Source organism: Zonotrichia albicollis, chromosome 3 (assembly GCF_047830755.1).
Source record: "Zonotrichia albicollis isolate bZonAlb1 chromosome 3, bZonAlb1.hap1, whole genome shotgun sequence".
NCBI lineage: Eukaryota > Metazoa > Chordata > Aves > Passeriformes > Passerellidae > Zonotrichia > Zonotrichia albicollis.
Window position 1 is genome coordinate 74,024,030 of NC_133821.1, and position 12,713 is coordinate 74,036,742.

At 36.6% G+C, this 12,713-nt stretch overlaps 1 protein-coding gene across 31 annotated transcripts in view; it reads left to right on the forward strand.

Annotated features, from left to right (window-relative positions):
• Positions 1–12,713, forward strand: part of TRDN (triadin) — a 229,596-nt gene that overhangs the window by 49,571 nt on the left and 167,312 nt on the right. For 29 of the 31 annotated variants that reach the window (XM_074537877.1, XM_074537878.1, XM_074537896.1 and 26 more), the window contains 2 exons: positions 1,611–1,748; positions 3,662–3,688. The exons of 1 other annotated variant lie outside the window; for it this stretch is intronic. In XM_074537877.1, coding sequence (XP_074393978.1) covers positions 1,611–1,748; positions 3,662–3,688 — 165 coding nt within the window. The remainder of the gene's footprint in view (positions 1–1,610; positions 1,749–3,661; positions 3,689–12,713) is intronic. One more of the 31 variants, XM_074537898.1, reaches the window with a different exon arrangement.

The following is a 12,713-nucleotide window of genomic DNA, read 5'->3' on the forward strand; positions in this document are numbered from 1 at the left end:
ATGTGTCTGATTGTTCAGCAGCACATACCTATATAATGCAATATTCACAAAATATTAACTATAATATTTCTTTGGTCTGCATCATCAACAAGCAGATGCAAACCAATAGAAAGTCAGCCTGGTCTCTTGTGTTTCACAATAATTAATTAGAAATACAATGAACATGAATAGTGATGCATTTATATTTCAAATAAAGCTACATCTAAGTTTTGTTACAGCACTTTAAGAAAATAACTTTTCCTACTGCTGTCACTTAAAAAGTTCCTCTAAGCCTGCACCTTGCATGATTTTTAGCCTGCAAGTCCATGTGAGACTGCTTCTCATTTTGGCTTGTGAGTCAGAACACTGCAATCAGAAGTAGTTCTAAATAGACTTGTCTTTAGCTTCCTACCAAAATCTTTACCTACAGAAAGACAAGAGATGAGTGTTTCCCACCTTGATAATGTTAAATTCAGGATACATATCTCTATCAAAACTCCTGTGAGCAAGACTAGGCCAAAAGCTCAAATCACATTTGAAGTCTACCTTCAGTAGTCTATATTTGTGGAAAAGCTTTGCACAGACCAGGAAATTACTCAGTCTGCAGTTTCAAGTACAGTGAGCAGTAACATAGACTGAATGAGGGTTTTCCCTCTTCCTAAGCAATGCTTGGTACAAAGTTCAAGAAAATAGAAAATTGCTGCACAGAATGGTCCGAATTCTGTCAGAGATGGGGAAGTCCCTCTGAAGTAATGTGTCAGGTATGGAGAAATCTGGTGAAATCCCAATTGGAAAAGCCTTTAAGGGAGTACTAGTATCAGCCACTTATGGCTGCACTGCCTGGCTGTGGATACAGTGGGGAGCAGAAGTCTCACTTCCACCAGAGGTTCCAGGAAGGTTTCCTTGTTTCCCAATTTGTTTGCCTTCAGGGGCACTAAGAACAGAACAAGTTAAGTATGCACTCATGCACAAGTGTACGTGAAAGAAATTCTAGAAAAGTTGTGAGAGAAGAACCAGAATCACAGGAGTATGAGTTTGAAAGCAGCGGTCTCTCTGCTACGATTTGCATCCCTGTTTATTATTGTCTGAGAGCAGGTTAATTTTGGCCTGAGTATGCACAGCTTTCTTCTTCCCCTCCTGTATGTTTGAATTTCTTCAGCCTGGACTTGTGTGAAGGAAGGAGCTCAGTGGGGAGATATAACATAATTGGGACTGAATCCTAGGTGGGCATCAAGAGGCAGGGGATCTGAGATTAAAAACTGGGCTAAAATGAAACAATTATCTAAAATGAAGAATGTTAGAATAAAATCCATACTTATATTTTGCCCAGCCAAACCCCAGAAGGAGAGCCAGAACTTGGAGTACAACATCAAAACAAATTGTACACTGGATCCTTAATCACTCTGTGAACAACAAGTGCAATAAGATACAGTTTATACCAGCCTTCCACAGGAAGGAGAGCTGTCCTCAAATGCTTGAATAATAAAAATTAACATTCACAATCCTTGTTTCTGCTGAAAGAGGTAGTATAATAAGTCCTGTATAAAATGAAGATGAACTTTTACTACTGAAGGAGTTGTTTGGTTCGGGTTCTTTTTTCAAATTGCTTTTGTTTTAAACTCTGCACTCAGGAAGATCTGTTCACAAGCTCAGCACAGAACCACTGAGAATCATTCATGAGACACTGGAAGAGTCTTCTGATTGGATTTATGGCTTTTTTTCTTTACTGTCTGACATCGTATGGAGTGATGATGATGACAGTGATGAAGGTATTTGTAATGTAAAGACCTCTGTAACTGCTCTGCTTTTTTACACGCATTAAAACAGCTTACTCAGCTTTTAACATCATAGACAAGAAGGTCAAACAAAAGGGAAAAGTGAACATTACTGCTAATAAAGCATCCACTGGCTATTCTAATCAGTAAATTGGTCTCTTTGCTAGCTTTCATCTCATGTTTAATGTACTATTACAGAAAAGCTGTCAGAATTAAATATTACCATTAGTACATCTTGAAGAAAAGAATACTAATTTATATATGACTTCAAAGCCACAACCAAAATATGCATCAGGATATTGCTTCGGAGAATGAAAATGACTATTTTCTTTTAATCAGCAAGAATCTAAACAACCTTGGAAAATATTCAAGACACACCAAGAAATTTAGAACTTTTTTCAATCTGACATATTGATAATGGAGGAATATATTGAAAGGAAAAAAGAATATAACATTTCAACTGAATTTACGGGATTTTGGATGGCATATTGCAAATAATTCAGTTTATTAGAAATTATTTTGCCATTATGGTACCATTCTTCATGACATAATCAGATAAAAGAAGGTGAATTACTAATATTTTGATTTTGGAAGTAACTCTCTTTCTGTTAATAAAAACCAAAAACTAAACCAAAACAAAAAAATAAAACCAAGTTCCCTGGTATAAGCAGAGACTGCTCACAGTCAGTAGTGGATCATCATGTCACATCACATTGGTCATTCTGACAAGCGATAAGTGAAGGAGTGACATCTTCATTTCACGGTAGTCTATTTTACATTCCATTTGGCTACACCAGAATATAATTAAAAAGTGACATGTACTGAAACTGACTTCTACCCATTTGTTCAGAAATCTGAGATATTACCAAGTGTTTACTTTTTAAATGTGTGCATGAGCTTTTTATATTAGCTTCGTATATGAATGCTAATAGATAGGCTGCTACATGTGAGTCTGTGAATTGGGCATCCTGTTCTGAGACATGATTTATAACTAGCAGAAAGCCAGTCTCTCCTAAGGCTGGCAAACAGAAAAGATGAAAAATAGACAGCTTTGTAAAATTTGATCAGTGTGTATTTTTAGGATTTCACAGCTCCCAAAGCACATGCAAACTTTCAAACACTCTAGTGTCTAAGTGTTAATGGCAGTAGGAAAAGTCATGAAATACCTGACAGACAAAAATTCGAGATCTGATGTTCACTAGATTTGGAAACCTTAGCTCTGGAAGTGTTTTGCACAAGTGGAATTTCATCATCAACCAGGAGTGTGAATAGGCAGCAAGGCATCTTAGTGCACTATATCATAAAAATTAAGGGCATTAAGCACCCTGCCCACTCTGTGCTGCAGTCAGTGCAGCTGAGGCTGCGCCCTGGCCAGTCATTTGGGATCACTCCTTCAAATTCCCTGTCCTACATATTGCAGCAATCAAGTGCTTATAGTTACACTGAAATAGATTCTTTTTTGGCCGTTTCTAGACTTACAATCTTGCTTAATTTCATATATACTTTATTTGGAATTCAAAAAGGACCAGTGAGCCTTTCCTAAAAATGTGGAAACATGCATAAAGTAAAGTAAATTTTTAATTGCAGTCACAAGTTAATATTCAGAAGCACGAATAGAGATTTGGATATTTCCTTAGTTACTATTGCACCTTGAATTTATCTACCCAAAACTCTATGACAATTTAAATTTTTAATGAAAAATACAAAATCTCAGAATTGATGCTTGTAATTTAGCATATAAAGAAAAAAAAATTTTGAAATAAAATGAGCCAACCTTAAAAAAGGTGTTGGTTTTTTGGTTTTGTTTTGTTTTGTGCATTGTTTTTGTTTTGGTTTGGTTTGGGTTTTGTCGGTTTGTGGTTTTTTTTAATCTTTTCTCTGATACTTGTTTTTTTCTCTTGGTTTAGGTGAAGTGGAACCTTCCCTGAAAAAAGGTTGGTCAGTTGCTTGATAATAGAGGGAAAATATTTAGTAATCTTTTTAAGAATTAATTGTATATCTGTGATATAAATTCTGACAATAATTACATGGCAGTCTACTAGCCTTTTCAGTTGTGCTCCAGCAAACCTCTTAAATTCAAAACACAAATAATGATATTTACTGAGCTGCTTGTTGTAAGAATTTGTAAGAATTCTTTACTATTTAATTATTAACTTACTAATTCATTATTCTTTATTATTTAATTATTACAGAAAATCTGAAAAACTTTCATATAAAAATAGAAGTACAGACATGTTATTTATGTCCTTGCCATGCTTGTGGGACTTCTCTTAATGCAAAGGAGTTATATGTATGTCTGTATAGAAATAAAGTTCAAGAATAATAATATGGAAGGTATATTGAGAAATAATGATGAGGTACTGTCAAGCATTTTACCTGAAGCCAACACAGGCCCCTAAAGAAAGGACTGCATCCTAGTCTTCTGAAAAAATTACTTAGTTATCATTGAATTTTTAAAGCCGACAAGTGAAGGAAGTAGGATTTATATTATAATCTTTATGGATAGTGAAATTGTTTTTTGAAACATAAAACTTATATTCAACTTCTATTAAATCAAAATGCAAACGTATTAGAAGGCTGGAATTACTGATGATAGAATGTAAATCTTTTCAAAACTAGGGCGTGTTTTTTCTCCATATTTAGCAGAGCTCAAGAATAGTAGGATGTGTAATCAGCCCTCTGTGAACTGAATTTGGAATCCATCAACTTCTCAAGGGGCAAATGCCCATATTGATGAATCTAGCACCCCAGTTGCTTCTGGGATTACAATTCAGTTTTCTCTGAAGTTAAATGGAACTAGATCAGGCTTCTATTTAATGAAATAATCTGTCAATCTCAATCTGTAATCCAATTGATTAATAGACTTGGAGACCAGGAACAGTTATCTTTCTATTGACGACTCCTCATGTTAGGAAAAATTACAGACAGTGTAGGAAAAGATTCCCTCTCTTTTACTTCTTCTGTGAGAACAGTAAAACCTTCAGCCTTGTGTCTTTTCCCATAGAGACAGGTGCATTTTTAATTTTACAGAAGGTGCACAGAGTCTGAAGGTGTAGCACATTATTGGCAAGGATGGCCATGTGTGGAATGTGTCTTCTCACCACAGGCCAGCGTAGGGGCCAGGCTGAAAGTGCTGTTACTTCATGGCTAGGAAGGCATAATCCATAAAAACATATGGACAGCACCATGCTCAGCATTGCAATCCTTCTCTGGAAATCACTGACATAGGCCTCACCCGTTGCTTCGGGGCAGAAAGATGTAGAAACAGAATTCGGAGAAGTCATCTAAACACACTCAAGGCTGTGTAAATTGTAAGCAATTGGAAGTTACTATATGGTTGTTTGGACCGAAAATTGCTCCATCCAAGGAGCTGAGTATCTAACTGCCAGCTGGGAATGTTTTCCTCACTATTCAAAGCTTTTGGCCCTGGACATGAATCCTGAGAGGGTCTTCTATCTTTGGTATAAAGGAAATGGATAAGAACCTGGTGATTTCTCCTGATCTGGTACCTTACTGGATAATGCAGCCACACAGATGTGAAAAGGCCCATATTCAAACATGTTTCACCTTCCAGAACAGTAAAACAAATTTTGAGTGGGCTTTTCCATTTCCTGAATGTGTGCTCAAGATTCTCCCTCTGTCTTTTAGAGTACAATCATTCTCATCCTTATGTCCCCACACAACACTTTCTCTTGACTGTGCCTGCTGAAGATAGTGCCCCTTTCTGTCATAAGTATTGCCATAAGCTTTCACATAGCAACACCCTCAAATAACTTACCATCCCCAGGTGACTGGAGGTCTCCATTTCATCCTGGCAGCCAGGATCTGGCCTTGTTTATACTTGATTTTGTCACCTCTTTTACTGAGCTACAGAAATACAACATATGTGGCCTGAAGCCACAAGTCCCTTGCAAATGCCACTGCAGAGTCCTGCACGTGTCTCCTCAGTGATCAACACCTCTCAGCCCCTCAGAGTTGTTCCCGTCTCTCTGTAGACTCCTCTTAAAACTGTATAAACATTGAGGAGTTTAATTTCTGGGGTCTAAGGCTGAACAGAAGCTTTCTGAGAGCTCTGTGGTGTGGTGTAGTGAACAGCTTTTCTCCTTAGGCACAGTGAAATTCTCTCCCAGCCCTGAAGGTCGTGAGCGCAGAAGGCAGAGCCCTGGGATGTGAGCTGAGGGCTCAGTGAGCTCCTGCAGGTAGCACTCTCACAATCATCACAATCTGTTCCCCTGAGCACAAGGTGCAGAGCTCTCCAAGCAGCTTTTCTCAACTAATTTGTGCTGTCATTTACATGGTCCATAAATAAGGCTTCCAGAAGAAAAGCTTTCCAAAACAAAACAAAACAAAACAAGACATGGCATTGGTGATTCTTTCCATGTTGCTGCTGTTAGGGCTGGACCTAAAAGAGAACCATCTATACAAATAGATCAGAGGGTTTTTGGATGTCAAAGCATTAGTTTGATTCATGAAATTAGAAGCAAAATTTTTGGTTATGGAATTTTCTCTGCCTACCTGTAAAAGGCTATTTCTGCGTGAAATCCCCTTTAAGTCTGAGTAGCAATTTAATCTATAGCTTTATGAAGGATCCTTCTTTAGGTGACACTGGCATTTGAACTTTCTAAACAAAATAAAAGTACCAGTGAGATTTTGAAGTACACTACTGCTGTCTCCAGAACATGAACAAATTGACATTTTTTCACATTTTTATGGCAAACCTCTCTCAAATTTCACTCTGGAAATGTGCAATATGGTTTCTGTGGCTGATATTTAAGTGTTTGTATTGGATTTAACTCAAAGTTATTGTGGTATTCATGAATTGAATGAGAATCCTTGAAAAATCTCCATGTCTGTTTTTAGTGAATGGACAAGCCTTCACTCTAGCACCTTTTTTGAATCTTAAAATGTTTGCACAAAATTTACTTTATAATGTAATATAGTAACTGATGTAATAAGATTGCTGATATCACAGTACAATTGTATATTGGAAAAAATTCAAGGGGAGTGGCAAGGACATTGTCTAGCCATGAAAGAGGAAAAGTCTAATCATAATTATGATCCCAAAGAAAGCAAAGATCACTTTCCTAGAGATGTAAATTAAAAGCAAAGATAATAGAAGTACAAGTAATGACAATAGGCTTCCACAGGCAATGGGATTAATATCAGTTTCAGAATCCTTTGAAGATATGAAAATATCTCTCAACCACCTTTTTTTCATTGCAATTATTTTTGCCAGTCCAAGTCTTATCACTAATATTTATCTTCAATAATGGGAAAAGAATGAACATTTAATATTGTCTGGGAAAGCAGTATTCTTCAGTGAACATAGAAAAAGATTATGCTGGAGGGGACATTGCAGTCTTTAACAATGCATATTCTCGACATACAAAAACTATAGGGCATTTTCACAAATGGCAGAGAGGTTTAACTCTTTCAGGCTTAATTTGCTTTTAGTTTCATTTTTTTTCTACAATACTTGTGACTAATAATCTTGTTCATTTTTTCAGGATTAGTTTCACCTTAAAAGACACATACTATTATTTGAGAGCTGCATGCCTGTATGCTTTTACTAGAAATTATTGCTATAAAAAAGAAAGTGGGGGGTATTTTGTTTGTTTGTTTGTTTGTTTTTTGTAGGCATTACTGGCCTCAGTTTTGAGTTTGGAAAAGAGTTGAAAAAACACAAATTTGGAAATAAAGATGTGCAAATAGTGAAGAACTACAAACACTTCAACATTGAGAACCATGCCTAAAAAGGTCTTTATTAAATTGAAAACAATTTTAGTTTCAATAAATACTATTCAACTAAAAAGCAGAGAAATAAATAAAACACCATTTTGACAGTTATCCATCTCAGTATTACCAAAAAGTTCTATTATTGGCATAAGATTATTCTTAACGACAATCAAAAGAAACATTTCCTAAAGGTAGAGATGGATCTTTAATTTTTCTGTGAGTTAGTCTATATGAGAGACAGAAAAATATGTTTTTGACTTTTTTCTTAAGAAAATGTGATTTTAAAAAATCATAAATTGCGACAAGAAGCCAACACAGACTAGAAATTTCTGTTAAAGGTCTCCAGAAATTTTGTAAAAGACAAATAAACTTTTTGGCAAGGTACCTTATCCATCTGTCTTCAGCTCAAATGAGAGTATCATCGCCAGAGTATTAGGCTGGTTATTAATATGCTGAAGACACATCATGCTCTTAAAAGACATGTCAGCTTCTAAGGGGATTGTCAGTTACACTGACTCACCCTCAGCAGCTCTGGCCAAGGTGTTGTTCCCCCAGACCTGAAGCCAGGCACCCACTCCTATTAACCCCTTCTCCACCCCAAGGTTAAGGCCAGTCAGAATTTAGTCAGCACAATCTATTGGCTTGTTCAGACCTGGTTATTGATCTGTGATAACAAACAAGGTGCTCCCAAAAGGAAAGGTTCTCAGACCAGACAATTTCCTGCATAGTTTTTTGGTGCTGTGATCAAGTGAACAAATTATTAGTCCTACAATTTATCATGTGTGTCAGACTGTTTTTAACTATTAAAGTACCTAAGAATGTCGGATTAGAGCAAAAGCCCAGCTGACTCAGTGGATGGGACAGAAGTCCTTAATGCTGCCCTAGAGTGACCAGTGCAAATGCCTCAGGAAATATATTAGAACTATTAAAAATATAGTTATAATTTCCCATACTCCAAGCTTTCCCATACTCCAAGGGACACAGTGTTTGCATGGCTGTAATCCATCTACATCTTCTTGTGAACCCAAGGCTACAGGCAGTTTTGAAATGAACAAGAGACAATAAATTCAGAATATCATAAATGCAACCTGAAAACTGTCTTACCAGTGCAGTTGTCATATATATGTATTAAAAAATAATTAGACAGTTCCATTCATCCCTAAAGTATATACCTGTTTGTACTGATAATGCCTTCTGAATTCAGTTTCTTTTATGTTGCTGTATGGTAATGTTCACTTCTCTGTATATGAGTTGCTATTAAAGATCTCACTAAAAGGCTTTTGCCATTTCCCTAGGCTACACTTTACTATAAAGCATTTTGCATACTTTTGTGTAAAGTACTTTTTGTGTTAAAAGATGGAAATCATTGATTGGTTCAATTCTCAGATGTTAAAGTTTTCCAGATATGAGATTTTTTTCCACTTTTATTTTTGTGGCATCCATTTCTGTTATTAATGTTCTTTTAACAATTTCATCTGGTTTTACTTACATTGATCAGCACAGCAATTGCATATCCACCATAAAATAGCATTTTGTAAAAGAAAGAAAATATTTTCCATATTATGCAGATGAAAAAAGGCAATGTACCACAAGGGTACAGGGATGTTAAATTGTAGTTCTTTTGCCTTTTGCAGAATAGTGATTTGTTTTCAGCTTGAGCTGAAACTTTTCAATCCAAACTTACCAGCTATATTTTAAAAGAGAAAGAATTTTGGCCTGCAAGGCTGGTAGGGACCCTGGACAGAAGTGTTAGAAGAGAGGTTTTCAGCTGTTGAAGGTATCCTCTTAAATCAGGGAAAACCTTAAGTGAAGATAATGATGCAATCTTTATGGAAATCTTAATTTGTGCCCCAGTAATGGAGCTCTGGGGAGGTTCTCACTCTGAGAGGAGAGGGTGTTAAGCAGATCCCCACTGGCTGGAGTCTGCTGTGCCTGACCTGGAAAATGAACAACTTTTCCAAAACTCAGTTAAAGGCACAGCATCAAAACTGGGGGGCTTGTGTATTTTTGAGTGAGCTCAGATCCCTGCACAGCTACTGCTGTGCCAAGGAGAGGATGTAGCAAATGCAGCCCATGCTCATGACCCACAGAAACTTCTCTCGTCTGCATGCCAAACCCCTGAAATAAAATCTATTGGATCCAAAAGTGATTGAATTTGCCAAGGAATGACTATTTACAGCCTAATGCAGTCAGGTAGAATCTGCAGAGTTCATGTTTTTGAAATCTTGGTCGAGTAACTGAGTCTGTGATCTCTTTTTATTGTATTTTTGACACCTTTCAAAAACAAAGAGACAAATCCAAAAGACCCAACTAAACAAATTAAATAGATTTGTATGGAAAAATATTTCCTTGGTGCTAATCAAGATTAGAGATTTTAGGTATAGTTGTATATATAATTTTGCTCTAAGAGGCCTACAAACCTTGCCCGCATTTTTTTGTTTAGAAAATTACACTCAATTAAATGCAGACTGATAAAATTGGCTCTGAAAAACATAATTTACCACTGGACCAGTAACACCTTGCAGACTGGCATCCATAAGGAGAAGCATGTCAAGACAATTTCATGTTCCACTGGTTTTGATCATGTGGTCTATCTCTGATTTGTTTGAATAAAGAGATTGTCTGTCTCTTGATTTTAATCAAAGTACAAATAACATTCCTTTTTTGATTTTAGAACCTAAAGGTATGGGACTGCTGTCTGGGAAGGAAAAACACAGCCTTAACATCTTTATATAAATTAAGAATAAAACTTTACATTAAAATGTATAGAATTGAAAACTTGTAATATCTTCCACTTTCAGTTCTTTCAAAATCTCAGTCAATAAAATTCCACCATAAAAATCTGCATATGGTTTTCATGAAGAATGCCAGTCATGCTTACAAGACAATTAGTCAAAGATAATTGCAAATACCTCCCTCCCTGTAAAAAGCTTTCTGATAAGATATTGCTTTTCTGTTTCAAATGGAAACCTTACCAGAATAAAAACACGACTCAACATAATACTAATACTAATACTAATACTAATACTAATACTAATACTAATACTAATACTAATACTAATACTAATACTAGTAAACAAACAAAACCAACAAAGTATTTGGGAAGGGAAGGGAAATGAAGGGAAGAGAATTCTCAGTTTAACAAGACAAATGGAATTTGACATGGCCCTTGCCTTGCCTTGCCTTCCCAAAAAGGAAGAAGAAACCTTCATCCTCACTCTAACATGTAGTTGTAATTTCCAAAGAGCTGGATAAAAAATTCTGAAATCATATTTAATAGGCGCTGTGATCTGGTTCCATATGTCGTGGATGAGCACACAAACCGTTCAGCATTTTCATTGATAAGAGAAAGAAATTTGTCCCTGATGCATTTGCAAGAAAGCTCTTATAATACATGGCTTCAGGAAAAGTTATGATATACCCCAGCCTGAAGTTGCTTTGAGACCCCAGAACAGAGCCAGATCTAAGAAAATACTGAGGAGGAGACTGTGCTACTGGCAAGCTGGTAGGGAAATCACCAGGATAAGCCATATATGTCACTCAGACTTTCCAACACTGAATGCTGGTACTTAAGGCCTTCTGTTACACTGCCTTTTGTTCCTGGATATTGGCACAATAAAAAAACACACCAATTTTATTCCCCAATCAAGTATTTCCTGCTTGCTTTTTTTTTTTTTTTTTTGCCTTTTATTTTTGGGTTTTTTTGGATTCTTGTCTTTTCCTTGCACTTTTTTTCCTGTTGCAAGGTGATTTTTCGTTTTGCTGTGAGTGTTTTTGCCTGTAGAGCACAGCTACTTGATGTATTAGTAGTCAGAGAGAAGTTGCTCTCATGCACAGCTTCCTCTCTTCTCCTCCTAGCCCCGCAAGGATAACTGTCACCCTCACCAGCTGGTACTATCTAGATTAAAAATAGACATCAGCTGCACAACTGCAAATTTCTCCTGAGGATACCAACACCAAGAGAGTAGACTACAATTCTTTACACAGAAAACTTCTAAAAACACATTAGAAATTACATCTCCCATCTTCTAAAGCTCTTAACACCACTCACTCTAGCCTTGCCCTCAGTATCTGTTTCCACCAGCTCTTCAGGATAATCAGCTGCCTGCTACCAATTAGTCCTGAAAAACTAGCAAGGATATAGCCCCACTAAATTGCTGGCAATGGCTGTAAGGATTTTAACTGCTCAAAAGCAAATTATTAACCTCTGCTTCACCAGACTCTGAGTTGGAATAATTTTCCTTTTCATGTTTAGATATTTGTAAGAGAGAGAATGTCAAAGCACTGAGGGTGTAAATCTCTGTGTTACCTGTAACAGCTGATGAAAAAGAAGACCAGCTGGTAAAATTTGTTAGGGAAAAAAATCTATTCTCATTTCATAGAAAATTCCATCTGCTTAATTATACCTTTAAAACATTAGATATATTAGAACTACATTCTTTCTTCACTGCAGTATTTAAGTAGAAACAGGTTGGTGTTAAGCATGGAGGGTAATGTTGAATGTCATGTTCAGAGGTAAATCCCCAGTTCCTTTGCTGACTCTCTGGGTTACCTTGGGTAAAGCATTCTTGTGTTTCAAATGCAGACTCTTTTTTTTCCTCACTTTCACTCTTATATCAGGGACATTTTTGATATGATTTTGGGGATTTTTTTTAAAGGTACATTTAATCTGTAAGATGGGAACTCAGCAGAGGGTGAGGTGTAGGTCCTATTTCAACAATACCAGAATGCTACTCATCATTTTGTCCACTAATGAAGCAAGATGCAAGGCTGTGCTTTCCCAGTAAGAGAAGAAATGCATCCCTCTTAAGTTTGAACTCCTGTGTTACAGACATGAGATATTTATATCATGTCATAGCTCCATGTGGTACCTAAAGTAATTTATGTAGGCTAAGGCTCATAGATGCTATTATAACACAGTAAAATTGAAATAGCTGAGAATAATGCTATCCATTTTACTGTTATAAAAAAGGGCATAACAAAAAATCAAAATCAGAAACACAAAGGCAGACAAGGAAGGGAACCAGGAGCCAGGAGAATCTCCTCATGCCCTAGCATGAGGGGCTGTGCTCTTCATTCACATAGATACAAATGTGCACAGTGCTGACCCTTTAGTTCACGCAGATTCAAGGGACTGAAATAATTTTCTCCCATCCTGATCTTCCTGGAGCTGGAGAGCACAGCCAGGGCTCTGCTCTTGTTAGACACTGTCAACTGCTGTTA